The sequence below is a fragment of the Cyprinodon tularosa genome, unplaced genomic scaffold (genome assembly GCF_016077235.1).
Source record: "Cyprinodon tularosa strain WSP-4 unplaced genomic scaffold, ASM1607723v1 ctg1223, whole genome shotgun sequence".
Lineage (NCBI taxonomy): Eukaryota > Metazoa > Chordata > Actinopteri > Cyprinodontiformes > Cyprinodontidae > Cyprinodon > Cyprinodon tularosa.
The window spans coordinates 602-15,975 of NW_024038030.1; the positions used below are offsets into that span (position 1 = coordinate 602).

Consider the following 15,374-nt stretch of genomic DNA (forward strand, 5'->3'; position numbering starts at 1 on the left):
AGAGGCAGTGATGAAGGCGCGGCGGATGACGCAATAATCGCGCGACACAACTAATCGATGAGGAAATTCGTTGCCAACGCTTTTAAAAGTCGATTTTTATCGATTTTATCGATTCGTTGTTGCAGCCCTAGTTTCATTTATAAACGATGGCTTCTAATCAAATGTTTCCGTTCATTGCAGAAGTAGTAAAAATAAGAAGCAGTAGTTTTAAATACTGTAGTATCTCCATATTTTCTTACAGTATAAAACCTCAATGTGTCCTCTGTTTTGTGTGTCCAATGCTTTAAACAGAGAAAGTACAAAAGACACATTTAAGTTATTTCTACAGTAGCAGCACTACTGTTAGAAAGAGTAGCAGCTGTAACTAACAGTGTAGAATCAGCTCCATTTATAATAATTATTGTAAGTAATAGTTGTATTAGAAGTATTCGTAGCAGTAGCATTAACAGTTATTATCATATATGTTATATCTGCATCTGCTATTATGATAATAGCAGATGCAGAGGTAGAAAAGCTAATTAGACATAGAAAAGCATTTGCCATGACTTGACTGAAGAGCTTGTAAAATATTCTTTGTTAACAGTTACTGACCTCTGTAGGGAGATATGAGAGGAAAGGGATATCCATCTTCTCACACTGGATTGTAAAATCCTGGTGCAAACTGTGAGCGGAGCGTTTTGGGTGATAGATGGTGGGCTCATAATCCTGCATCACATAAGAAAAACATCAAGTTAGAGAAAGTGTTGCCTAGAGAGAAAATTATTCTGGGTTCAGCAAACGCAGACCAGATTGATTCTGGAAGATGCTTCGCTGCACGTCTGACCAGCAGCTCACTGTTTGTGAAAATACCATTGATCAGAAGCTGTGCTCCCTACAGTTTCTTGTATGAAAATTGCAGGAATAGAAGCTAAGAGGAGTAGAAATCCAGACGGATTCTGTCTGAGAGGTGTGATGCTCAGCAGGAAGCACCTGTGATCCAGGGAGTTTTCTGTCACCAACATAAATCTTAAGCAGACAGCAGTCTGAGTGGGAGTTAAATAGCATGGTTCATGTTTAAATTGATGTTTTTCGAGCCCGATCGGGGTCACTCGCCAACATCTCACTTTCACTTACCAATGAAGAGAAGAAATGCTTTAATTTCTCTGATAAGGACCTAACAGTGTGCATCTACTGAAGCTTTTAAGGTGAATAGTGCAGGCATGTGCCTAGTCTGTCCTCGAGGGCATCTGTCCTGCAGGTTTCCCTGCTTCAGCACAGCTGATTCTTTTGATTGCAGTTCAGCAAAAGCCTGTTAATCAGCTATAAATAAAAATCAGCTGTGCTGGAGCAGGAAAAGCTCTTAAACTTGAAGGACAGCGGCCCTCGAGGACCAACTTTTTGCATGTCTGTTAAAGCAATTCATAAATATCTGTTTTTAAAAGTAGGTCAGATTGTGTCTAATGCTTTTTTTTTTATCGGATCCTATGTTTGATGAGAAAGCATGTCTCAAACCCCTGATACTTAACTCAGCCCAACTCAACTTTATTTATAAAGCTCTTTAAAACAACCCCAGCTGCTACAAATTGCTGTACATAACAAGCAAATAAAAAAAATGTAAATAAAATAAAAAAAAACAAAATAGAAGATTAAATGAACAAAACAAATACAATAAAATGTATAAAACCAAATAAAAAACAATACAAGAGGTTCATGCTGTGTTAAAAGCCGAAGAATAAAAATAGGTTTTAAAATGTGTTTTAGAAATAGACAGTGAAGAGGATTGTCTAATGAGGAGGACGAGTTCCACAATTTTGGAGCAGCAACTGAAAAAGCTCCGTCTCATCTCAGCTTCCCTTTGGATGTTAGTAACTCCAGGGCCAGCAGGTCAGCTGACCTGAGGTACGGAGTGGTAGCATAGGGGTGGAGAAGCTAAGACAGGAAGGGAGGAGCTGAGCCATTTAAAGACTTAAAAATCAAATTCAAGAATCTCAAAATGAACTCTAAAATGCACAGGCAGCCAATGGAGGGAGGCCAGGATGGGAGCTATGTACTCCAGTTAAAAAGAGTACGGCTGCATTTTGCACCAACTGGAGAGTTGCGATGGAGGACTGGCTTACCTCAAAAATACGAAGGAAATATATATACACCCATCCATCCATCCATCCATCCATCCATCTTCCTCCGCTTATCCGGGGTCGGGTCGCGGGGGCAGCAGCTTAAGAAGGGAGGCCCAGACTTCCCTCTCCCCAGCCACTTCTTCTAGCTCTTCAGGTGGAACCCCAAGGTGTTCCCAGGCCAGCCGAGAAACATAGTCTCTCCAGTGTGTCCTGGGTCTTCCCCGGGGCCTCCCCCCGGTGGGACGTGCCCGGAACACCTCACCAGGGAGGCGTCCAGGAGGCATCCTAAACAGATGCCCAAGCCACCTCAACTGGCTCCTCTCGACATGGAGGAGCAGCGGCTCTACTCCGAGTCCCTCCCGGATGACCGAGCTTCTCACCCTATCTCTAAGGGACAGCCCAGCCACCCTACGGAGGAAACCCATTTCGGCCGCTTGTATCCGCGATCTCGTTCTTTCGGTCATGACCCAGAGTTCGTGACCATAGATGAGGGTAGGAACATAGATCGACCGGTAAATCGAGAGCTTCGCTTTTTAACTCAGCTCTCTCTTCACCACGACGGACCGGTACAGCGCCCGCTTCACGGCAGACGCTGCACCAATCCGCCTGTCGATCTCCCGCTCCTTTCTTCCCTCATTCGTGAACAAGATCCCAAGATACTTAAACTCCTCCACTTGGGGCAGGACACCCCCCCTGACCCGGAGAAGGCACTCTACCCTTTTCCTGCTCAAGACCATGGCCTCGGATTTGGAGGCACTGATCACCATCCCGGCCGCTTCACACTCAGCTGCGAACCGATCCAGCGAGAGCTGCAGATCACGACCTGATGAAGCCAATAGGACCACATCATCTGCAAAAAGCAGAGACGCAATCCTAAGGCCTCCAAAACGGATCCCCTCAACACCTTGGCTGCGCCTAGAAATTCTGTCCATGAAGGTAATGAACAGAATCGGTGACAAAGGGCAGCCCTGGCGGAGTCCAACTCTCACCGGAAATGAGCCCGACTTACTGCCGGCAATGCGGACCAGACTCTGACACCGGTCATACAGGGACCTGACAGCCCGTATCAAAGGGCCTGGCACCCCGTATTCCCGGAGAACCTCCCACAGGGCCCCCCGAGGGACACGGTCGAACGCCTTCTCTAAGTCCACAAAGCACATGTAGACTGGTTGGGCGAACTCCCAGGACCCTGCTGAGGGTGTAGAGCTGGTCCAGCGTTCCACGACCAGGACGGAAACCACACTGCTCTTCCTGAATCCGAGGTTCGACTATCCGACGGACCCTCCTCTCCAGCACCCCCGAATAGACCTTGCCGGGGAGGCTTAAGAGTGTGACTCCCCTGTAATTGGAGCACACCCTCCGGTCCCCCTTTTTGGACAGGGGGACCACCACCCCAGTCTGCCAATCCAGGGGGACTGCCCCAGATGTCCATGCAATGTTGAAGAGTCGTGTCAACCAACACAACCCTACAACATCCAGGACCTTGAGGAACTCCGGGCAGATCTCATCCACCCCCGGGGCCCTGCCACCGAGGAGCTTTTTAACCACCTCGGCGACCTCGCCCACAGAGATTGGAGAGCCCAGTCCAGAGTCCCCAGGCCCAGCTTCCTCAATGGAAGACATGTGGGTGGGATTGAGGAGGTCTTCGAAGTATTCCGCCCACCGACCCACAACGTTCCGAGTCGAGGTCAGCAGCACACCATCCCCACTATAAACAGTGTTGGTGCTGCACTGCTTCCCCCTCCTGAGACGCCGGATGGCGGACCAGAATCGCTTCGGAGCCGTACGGAAGTCTTTCTCCATGGCCTCTCCAAACTCCTCCCACACCCGAGTTTTTGCCTCAGCAACCATCCGAGCCGCATGCCGCTTCGCCCACCGGTACCCATCAGCTGATTCCGGAGTCCCACAGGCCAAAAAGGCCCGATAGGCCTCCTTCTTCAACCTGACAGCATCCCTCACCGGAGGTGTCCACCAACGGGTTCGAGGGTTGCCGCCACGACAGGCACCGACAACCTTGCGGCCGCAGCTCAGATAAGCTGCCTCGACAATGAAGGAACGGAACATGGTCCACTCTGACTCAATGTCCCCCACCTCCCCCGGGATGTGTTCGAAGTTCTGCCGGAGATGGGAGTTAAAGCTCCGCCTAACAGGGGACTCCGCCAGACGTTCCCAGCAGACCCTCACAACACGTTTGGGCCTGCCAGGTCTGACCGGCATCCTCCCCCACCACAGGAGCCAACTCACCACCAGGTAGTGGTCAGTGGAAAGCTAAGCACCTCTCTTCACCCGAGTGTCCAAGACATACGGCCGCAAGTCCGATGAAACGATGACAAAGTCGATCATCGAACTGCGGCCTAGGGTGTCCTGGTGCCATGTGTGCACATATGGACACCCTTATGCTTGAACATGGTGTTCGTTATGGACAATCCATGAAGAGCACAGAAGTCCAACAACAGAACACCACTCGAGTTCAGATCAGGGCGGCCATTCCTCCCAACCACGCCCCTCCAGGTCTCACTGTCATTGCCCACGTGAGCGTTGAAGTCTCCCAGCAGAACAAGGGAATCCCCAGGAGGGGCACCCTCCAGTACCCCCTCTAAGGACTCCAAGAAGGGTGGGTAATCTGAACTGTTGTTCGGCCCGTCCCCCCACCCGTAGGCAGAGGGAGGCTACCCTCTCGTTCACCGGGGTAAACCCCAACGTACAGGCACCGAGATGGGGGGCAACAAGTATGCCCACTCCTGCCCGGCGCCTCTCACCGTGGGCAACTCCAGAGTGGAAGTATGTCCAGCCCCTCTCAAGGAGACTGGTTCCAGAACCAGAACCATGCGTTGAGGTGAGACCGACTATTTCTAGCCGGAACCTCTCAGCCTCACACACTAGCTCCGGCTCTTTCCCCACCAGCGAGGTGACATTCCACGTCCCAAGAGCCAGCTTCTGCAGGCCAGGGTCCCCTCCCCCGGCCGCCACCAAACACACATTGCACCCGACCCCTATGGCCCCTCTCACGGGTGGTGGGCCCATGTAAGGGGGGACCCATGTTTCCTCTTCGGGCTGAGCCCGGCCGGGCCCCATGGGTAAAAGCCCGGCCACCAGGCGCTCGCCATCGTGTCCCCCCTCCAGGGGGGGCACGATATATATATATAAATACACACACACATATATATATATATATATATATATATATATATATATATATATATATATATATATAGACGTAAAAAAGATTCCAAAGATTAGATTTTCCTGTCTAAAAAAGCTATATATATATATCTTTTTTAGACATTATGTGACAGAGGAAAATCAAATCTTTGGATTCATATATTTACAGAATATAGAAATTACAGAATATAGAAATTTAATTTGTAGATAAGAGCACTTTATCGAGAACTTTGTCAAATTTGCTCAGTTAAAACTGGTTTACAAATGCTTGCACGATCAGAACCCTGAGGTTTTGAGTGACTGTGTAGTTCCTCTCAGAGCTGTGGGCTCAGTCACAAGAGGAGCTCACAGTAGAAACTGTCAAGTACCCAGATGCAAAACCTCCTTCGGACAATCAGCTTTCACTGTACAAGGCACCAAAGCATGGAATACATTTCCTGCAGAACTGAAGGGAGAGTCAAACTGGGTCCTTTTTAAACATAAAATTAAAGACTTTTTATTGAGAGGTCAGTCATGTGAACATTAATAATCTAGCTGACCTGATCTTGTTTCTGTGATGTTTTAGTGTGTAATTTGTTCTGTTGTTTCTTGTGTACAGTCACTGTGTTTTGTGTAAAAGCCTAACTGGGGACAGGCATTGAGAATTAGCGTTAGCTAAAATGTTGTAGTGTGTGACATGATTCATGAAACATACTTGTCCCTATAAAATAAACGAATAAAATAAAATAAATATATATATACCTATAACCAATACTCATAAACAGGTTAGCATTGTGCAAATGTTGATATTTTTTATTTCATAGCATTATTTTTATCTGCTGGTTTATGTTTATCTGTTTTACTGTTGATCGATAGGTCCGTGGATCTGGCATTTCTACGTCTGGAAATTTGGAGAAAAATGAATAACTCTGACTTTGAAATTAGAAGATAAATGAGCCAATAGCCAGAAAAAAAGGTGCAGAAAAGCAATCTTTCCAGTAAATGTTTATGTCTAAAAGGATCTAAAAGGACTAAGGGACAACCTGACAGGGATGGTAGCATCTTGTAGATTTCAGCTTTACTAAAAGTTTGTACAGCCTAAAAACTAATTTTCCTTGCAGAATCAATTAAAATTTCCACATGTAGAAATGTTTCTTTAGTTTTCAATTTTTTTGTTCGATCTACTACAAATCTAAATCCCAATTTATTAATTGAACAGTGGTTTAATCAATATATTATATGACTAATATAAACTTAGTATGTAGTGCTACAGTGAGCCAAACGCAATAACATCTGCTTCCCTTTTTATACAGTATTAACTTTGATGAAGATGTGTCGGTGCTGTATTTTACTGTATTGTGTTTAGAATACAATAGAATAGAATAGAATAGCATAGAATAGAACTGAAAATCCCTTTATTGGGGAAATTGTTTTTGCTCATATCTGGCAGTTAAGAGGTCAGACGGTGCAGCAGAAAGTCTCGGTGATGGTACACATCTAGCTAGGATGTGAACCACATTTGAAGGTTGACCTTCAGCCAGCTGCTCCTTTCTATGCTCTGTCTAATCACATGTACGGCTCTGAATCATTAGGCTGCATGTGAGTGTGCGCTGTACGCCTTGCTTGATCTGGTACTTGTGCATCATCTTGTTGACGGGGATCTCATCACACCTTAAATATATGTGCTCTTCTACACAGAGAGTGATCTGGACCATTTCTCAAGTCAGACAGCTGTAATTCCTGTTGGGCCGCTGTAGGTTTCATTTTCTTTTAGAAATCACACTAATGAAAATGTATCCACGTAGTAAATGGTAAAATAAAACTGATGAATTATACTGTGAACTGCCAAATAACTCAGGCATTTAAACCGTTTCACAGTTTTTCAGGTATAATCACATTCCTCACTCTGATTTATTGAGGTTTGATGTTATAGACACAAATTAGATCCTGATTGGGAAGTGGAAGAAAATAAGAAACGGTTTATGCAGTGAAAAAAAATCTGAAAGGTGCGTCATGCATTTGTTTTTTCAGCCGCGCTATGTCAGTACTTTAAATGTCTACATTTGGTGCAGACATGAAGGGGCCGTTCTAGCAGATGAAACATTTTGAACCAAACTTCGCTTCCATTTCAATTAATATTCCTCCTAGAAAATCATCACCATGGAGATTTCTGTAGCATTTTAGGTTCCTTCATTGAGTGCCTGTATGTAGGTCCGTCCATTGTCAAATCAACCAAACGCTGAATCTGCATTTGGCTCCCTTCCCACTTGCATAGAAAGCTGGTCTAACCCATCGCTGGCAGCAGCTGCGTGTGTTGTGATGCCATCATGCTGGGTTAGCGTTGATGATGTCACCAGTGCGACAGAAATCAAGGAAGTAAACAATGGACGGCAACATGTAAGGAAGCCAGGGTGTAGTTAGTGTGCTTTATTGTTTCGCTGTATTATTTGTATGAATCCCTCTCATCAGACCTGATCCATGTTTATCGAGTGGTTTTGGCTTGTTAGATTCAGAAGCTACTGGCACGGTGTGCTTGCGTCTGTAAGTTGTGTTCAATGGTGTCACTAAGCGGGTAAACCCAGCTCTGGTGTTCCCACAACATGCCGATCAGAGCCGAGGCGATGTTAACGCGGGCCGCTTGCTGAGTCCTTAGACAAACGTGAGTTGTTCCCACTTCCACTAAAAGCCAATACTTCCCAGGTTTAAACAGGTTTCTCAGGCACTGGGACAGGGGTATTATTGTTGTTTTCTTAGAGGAATTGTTTTCTTCTTGGCAATCTTCCATTCAGTGACAAAGTATAAATCCACGTCCTGCTCTTCAGGGTTTGTTGGAAAAAAAACTTTTATTATTTGTCTTTGCAATCATGTGTAACTTTTGTTTAGGTATAAAACAAAACTATCAATAGAATACATCTAAATATTTGGTGACAAAATGCAAAAAGATTCCGGCTGCAAGATTAAGAGCATCAATTACAAAGAGAAAAAAACATGGAGACGAAGAAGAACGTCCTGGAAGTGGATGATACCACATTTGCTCCCAAACATACATAGACTGTAAAACTGAAATATTTGGCTCTTATTTAGTTTTTTTATGTAGATTTCAAACTAAGCCAAAGACCTTGGAAACCTGAAACCAGTATTTTATGTTTCTCTTCTGATAAAGCCAAGGACTAAAACAGGATAACCACAATGTCAATCGGAAAGATCCCCTAATCATCAGCAATGTTTGGAAGTGATTAATCAGTACTCTTAAAATAAATGTGTCGACATGTCAGTCAGTGTGAGGCTTAAAATACCTCAAACATTCCACTGAGGTGGTGAGGCAGAGTTTTAACAAGAGTAACAATGGCATGATATCATCAGGACTGTCTGAGGGCGCCTCCAGAGAGGCTAATGGGAAAACAGCTCCAAGCCGTTTACAGGAGCTGAAATGAAATTCTGTAAAGCACTCAGGGATTGTATAACCATCCTTGTTAGTCAGGATGCAAGGAAAACATTCAGGTTGTTTTTCATTAGTCTGAATAACTCAGCCGACAATTTTACAGATTGTTTTAACACATGATTTCTCAGACTCAAAAGATTTATTCTGATATTCGTACTTTATATTTTACTTACAAATATTCTGAGGTGTCGGGCACAGACGAGGCCAACGGAGCCGTTTTGATCGGGACCACAGATCACCAGCACTGTAGGCTGCTTTTTGGACAGAGAACTCAGTGGATAGGCCTGAAGAGGAGAAAAAAAATGTAGATCAATAAAAGTGTGTGGGAACCAAAATAAAAAATATACACATTCATCAATATAAAAAAGCAAAACTAAGACGACTGAGTGCTTTTTAAATTATAACCTTTTGGGCATGTATTTGGAAATATGTGGAAAAGCCTGGTGGCAGCATTTTTTACCACCATTCGATGGCGCTTTAACCTTTTCATGTATGACCTGAATGAACTGCTGAACAAGAGACACCCTGGTTACTATTTATGAATGAGTGTAAAAAAAAAAAAAAGGATTTTAAAATATAAGACTGTAAAAATAAAAACAAAATAAAAAGCAGGAGACTGAGCTTTATAGCATATGAGGATGGGTGGTCAGGAATGCAAAAGATAAGCCTCTACAGGCAGCCGGAAGATCAGATATATGAATGTCTGGATGGATCCAAAGAACTGAATAGATTCTTCATTCTCACTAACACAGACATCTTATCCCCCCTTATCAAAAAGCTTCAATACTGAAAAAAATAAGAATGCAGCTGTTTTTGGCATTTACTTAATCATATTTAGTTGCTTTAACACAATTGTTTAATGTTAGCAGGGTAGGACATGAAACAATTGTGTTAAAGTAGCTAAATATGATTAAGTAAATGTCAAAATCGGTCATGGTTGACGAAATTAACACTGCTCCGGTCGAGGCCTAACCAGTTACCTGGTTGACTGACTACTTGACGCAAGGCACAGATTGGAAGACTGAAGCGACCTACTCCTGGATCTACTCCTTTCCATTTTCTTAAAATAATAATCTTGTCTTGAATATAAACAAAACAAAGGAGATGATTCTATATTTCAGTTTGTCAGCAGCCTTGTTAAAAACTCACTAAGATATCTGTACTTTATTGCCATCCTCTTGGGACAGGAACTGTGCTGATGAAGGTTATAAAATCTAAAGCCAGCGTGGAGTGCAGGTTATCTGATCTCTGCTGGGTCATGCTGCAACCAGAGAAGGCTGAAAATGGCACGAGGTACGCCGTGTCTGTGAGAGACAGTCTATTATCATTAGAATAACCGTGGCAACAGTGGAAAAAATACCGCTGCACTCTTCATAGGATGTCTCTGTATATTTAACACTCTTTCCGTCTGGACTGGTGTGGGCTGCTGCCATCTGTCTCGTTTAATGGACTTATTTTCCCTTGTAAATCAGCTAGCAGCTTCTTAAAGTAGACAGGTATTCACCTGTGGGGCTTTCTTCCTGAGTGACTAACCTTCCATCGCTTCAAATAAACCAAGGGTCCGTTTAAGTCGGACTGAGTTTGAATATATATATCTCTATTCCTTTGACTCTTTTCCATGGATTCGTGGTACCACCGGGGAAATATGTGTTGATGATATGAATGAAAATAAGGTCGTCTGTAAAGGGATTAATAGAACAAACTAAATATGCGTTCTTTGAATTTCCTTTCATTTGAAGTAAAATTATGTTATTTTCATTTTTGTTTAATCAAAAACTGTGACAAATGTTTGCATTGAAACCAGTGGTGGAAAGTAACGAAGTACATTTACTTGATTACTGTACTTAAAGGAAAAGTCCTTTTAGCAAGGAATAATTAGTGGATCATTATATATACCGAAAAATAATAAGTTCATGGTGATTTGATGAATTTAGCGTTTATCAGTAAAAAAACATTATATTAATTTTCATTGCGATCAGTGAGTCTGGGAGCGGCCATTTTTACCAAAATATAGTAACAGCTCACTCCTCACATCTTCCGGCAGTGACGTCACGGTGCGGTAAGCCTAGCGCCATTCTCCCCGCTTTACAAGCAAAATCACTGGGAACTACTAGACACATCTGCAACCAACAACAGTTATTGAAGATTTCCAGAGGACTTCACCATTGAAATTCACCAGAGCTATAGTTAATCTGCCCACATGCATGGCAGGTGGATGCTGGAATACATCGGTTAAAAGTGAACAAAAACATTATTATTTCACTATTCTGATTCATGAACCACAACGGGTTCGTCGTTGGATCGCCAACTTGAATAGGGAGGATTTGCCATCGAATTTCTGGCCAGAGAAAAAACATGTAGTATTTTGAACATTTTGAAGTATGTTTTCAACATGACTTGGATAATAGCGCGTTGTGACAAACATCAGATACAGCACTGGGACTTGCTCAACAGCTGATACCGCACCTTGACGTCACAAATCAGTAGGTGGCCGTCGTGTTTTTTGACAAACATGGATGCCTCCAGTAAAGCACATTGAAATGAAATTACTCTTAATTAAAAACATAATTTATTGAACAGTATGTAATAATTTCATATTTAAGGTACTTTCAGAAGTTTGAATATGACTGGACTTTAATTACTTTTTTAGTATCTTTACTTTTGTAGTTTTGGGGGAGGGCACTTATAACTGGAGTTGCAGCGTTTTTTGGTCCCGATACCAGGCTGTGCAGTATCGGCCGATACCGATACCATTCGGTTGAAATTAATGTGTGTGTGTATATGAAGAACTACATACTACTTGGATGTAAAATAATTGCCATCATGGCTTTGTCAATCTGCTGCCTACCTTTGTGTAGCAGGAACAAGACTAATACAAAGTGAATCCAGTAGAACTTTTTATTGCCTAACTGGAACAGGTGACATTAGTTGAATAAACTTATGGCTCTCAAAATTGTATCAGTGCCCTATTTGTCGGTACTCGCCGACACCCATACCACCATTTTAGTGCAGTATCGGGGCCCTGCCCAATACTGCTATCAGTATCGGTGCAACACTACTTATAACTTTCACTCCACAACATTTCTAGGAAGCTGTTAGTTCATTGTTTCTTTTGGCTCAGCTTAGCTTTATAATCAGCTATTGTTCTTCTTCTTTCTTGTAATACAATTTTATCATGGAAGATAGCAGCCCTTAGAACTGAATCTGGACACCATTGTTTTAGAGATTTGATAACATTCCACACATGTAAAGAACTCAGGGCAGATATTATTAGTAGTTTATACATTTTTGTTATTTGCACCCATGTGACCAAATGGTTCAGAAGGATGAGTTCTCAAAGAAGAGTTGTTGTTTGTGGTAATAGATTCAACTTTGAACTCTATTCCATAACAAAAGTGTGAGGAGAATCAAGATTCTCCTGCTTCCTTTTAGTTTGTTTTTTAACAATAGATTAAGATCAGAAGGGGGTTTAGAATCTGTAGCAGGTGGTTCTACGCATCAATACATCAGGTGGTTTCGAAAAGTTACAGGATTCTTTAAAATTTCAACAGCTAGCGGCTGGCTAGCTCAAGTGGAAAGTCACCCATCCTGCAAACAGGAAGCCTGGGTTCTTATCTCAACTGGGGGGGAACCAGCTGCCAGTGTGGGTCCCTTCACTCTAAAGGGCTGCTTATCCTTACCGCAGCAGCGTGTCGCAGTGAGCTTGTTGCAGATATTTTTGATTTATGCCCAATATTGACGTGTGGTCTTTTCTATGTTATTCCATGCCACAACGCAAGAGGGACAATCAGGAACTAGCTGTGGGCAAGGGGCAAGTTTGTGTGACGACGGAGGGACATGAGGGCGAAAAAGAGCGTGGATCCAGGTGGAAAAAGTGTCCCAGCGTTCTCGTGCACCTCACTCTTCTAGCTGGTCCAATTTCACGAGTCATTTTTTCACAATGGTGGTCACTCAAACAAACCAAGCCGGTAAGGTGCCAAACAGTGACTGCGGCACTGTCTGAGGTCACCTGCACTGTCTGCAGAAGAGGTGGAGGCAAATTTGCATTCACTGCGACACACATGCAGACGACCAGGTTTTTGTGTTTAAATCAGCATTAATGCCTGCTTAGGGAGTGGCAGCCTAGTAGTTGAGACATTACGCTTGGAATCCTGAGTTCAAGCCCCACTCCCACGGCCTGGGGTAGAGTGAAGGAGCCAGAAGAGACGGGTAGAGTGACCGAACACAGACAGGCTGTGGTCTCCATACAGAACCCGATCAAAAACGGGACTTTTTTATCTTCACCACCAAAGTTTCACCTCTTTAATGGCGTCCATAGCTGTGTTGCAGCAGACTGGAATTGAGAACAACAAAGCACATTCTGAATCCCTTCACTGTATAAAACTCATTTACCTCCACGTTCGATGTGGTTTTCCCTACGGAAGCCTGTCGGATAATTAGATGGATAACAAGACTCCGAGCGCATTAACTAGAGCGATGAATCCAGAATTAGGGGGAGCAGCTGTTATCTCCATCATAACAGCTCGGCTGAGAAATAATCTCAGAAACTAAACGAGATGACAGGGAGATCATTTTGGCTGCTGTCAGTGATGCAGGATGGATAATAGGGTTTAGATGGGTCTTTGGGGTTATGATACGATTAGAAGACAATAAAACAAAAAGGTCTGCTTCATGTAAGTGCAGAAACAAAGAGCTATGATTGATTTATTTTGTTCTTCAGTAAGATATGAGGTACTGTTTAAATATTGAATCAAACTTGGACAAAAGATCTAGTTTGGGTACTTTTTCTATCATTGTTGTGCAAGTAGGTTGACGGAATAGTGAATAAACATTCTGGCTGTCTTACTCTCAGATAAAATGAGGTAATAGCAAAAATGATCTAAAAATGATTTGAAAATGTCACTGAGGGTTTAAACACTGATATAACATTAGTGTTCATCTGTTCCTCATATGGTCATTCCAAATACCAAGTATGACCAAGAGTCATGGAACGGAATCCTCATGTCTATTCGCTGCTAGCGATTTCAAAGAGGGTAAAGTATCATTTGACTAAATGTTATTGGTTCTTGATTAAGCAAATCATTTAATAAAACATTATTTGGCCAAATAATGTTTTATTCACCTCATGGATTTGAATTGTTAATTGTTCTGAAAGCATTCCTACAGTATTTCTCTAAATTAGTTAAAAGCTAATTTGATCATATCCCAAATTCTTCCAGATAAACTTTGGTTTTCAAACTCAAAATCCATCTTAATATGTAATATGGTTTTTGAACCGTGTTCCCCTTCCTCTATGTACGTAGTAGTTTAGTTTAGTTGAGTTTCACTAGTTTTAGTTGAGAGAATTAAACTGAAATATGTTTGACTTGGAGCTGAAAGATTTTGTTAATAAACTCTTATATTCTGAACAGAAATTTTGGTGAATTTTTTCCATGTATGTGCAGAATTAACTGTTTGACCATGATTAGTGGTCGAATCACTCTTTATTGTTTTGACACATAGCTAGTAGGACGTGTGTTCAAAAACAATGGTGGTTGCCGACCCATGGCCTAGTCCAACGGAAACAAGTAAAAGCTTCACCTTTAAAAGGGGAAAGAAAAAGGAAAGATTCTGGGGAAATATGATAGAAAATGGCTCTGAATGTTGTTTGTTTGCTTTAGTGCTCCATGTTTTAATGTTCTATAACAAAGCAGAAAGTCTAATGATATAAGGCACTAATGAATAATGAACAACATGAGAAATCGACACCAGTTTGTCTGTTTAAAGCGTTTACAGCTAATAACTCAGAATGCATGAAAATTAGGAATGGCAAAATGTTTACCATTATAGACATGTTAGACGTTGGAAAGCTTAGATTCTCCACAATTCAACCACCAAGTTAATTTTATGGACCCAGTGAGCACCAAAGCTAAATTAACACAGATATAGCAGCATGTCAAAATGTAAACATGAAAAAGCAGCCACAACAAGCAATCATGTCTTTATTACTGCTTTTCAAAAAAGGCCTATTATTTTCGAAAATACAACTTCAAAAACAACTTTGAGTCATGTTTGAACTGATGAAGCGTGGTCTGTGTTCTACTCACCCAATTTGCATGTCACATTAAGAAACTGGAATGTGTTTGCTTTCAAATAATGTATCACGCATGCATGGGCTTACAGTTCTTAAGTTATTTGCTTTCCCATTTGGGTATGCAATATAGGCGTGGAATTCCCAAAATGAAGTGGAGGTTCAGAGAATAAATAAGCATTTTTATCTACTTATGTACGCACCCACCGCAGTTTCTGTTATAAAAAGATGGATTAATGGGGGTTTCTGCGAATGTTGAAAGCCATCATGACAATCACCGCTGGAGTCCTTTCTGCTGCCACAGGAGACTTTATGGTGCAGCACAGTCAGAAATCGTTGCTCACTCCAGGCTGCTTTGTAATGCATCATGAAGCATCTGTGTAATTCTGTCTGCCAGTGAAAGCATGATTATTCTGATATGAATCTGCTCAAATTCTAATTCAGGACTTTCAAACTATGAATAAATGAGAGAATTTACCAAAAGGAGAATTAATTGGCATGTTTAATAGTTTCTTGAGGCCAAAGGCTTTGTTGATGTGCCTCTTTTTGTTCCTTTTAATGAGAAAGGAGGGACTTCCAGGGTTCACATAAATATTGAATTTCCCAGCTTTCAGATCTTCAGATG

At 42.4% G+C, this 15,374-nt stretch overlaps 1 protein-coding gene across 2 annotated transcripts in view; it reads right to left on the reverse strand.

Moving 5' to 3' along the window:
• Positions 1–570: 570 nt before the first annotated feature.
• LOC119777335 (yjeF N-terminal domain-containing protein 3-like) overlaps positions 571–15,374 on the reverse strand; it is an 80,036-nt gene continuing 65,232 nt past the window's right edge. For both annotated transcript variants that reach the window (XM_038276169.1, XM_038276170.1), the window contains 2 exons: positions 8,853–8,963; positions 571–705 (listed from right to left, as the gene is read on the reverse strand). In XM_038276169.1, coding sequence (XP_038132097.1) covers positions 577–705; positions 8,853–8,963 — 240 coding nt within the window. In that variant the 3' untranslated portion in view covers positions 571–576. The remainder of the gene's footprint in view (positions 706–8,852; positions 8,964–15,374) is intronic.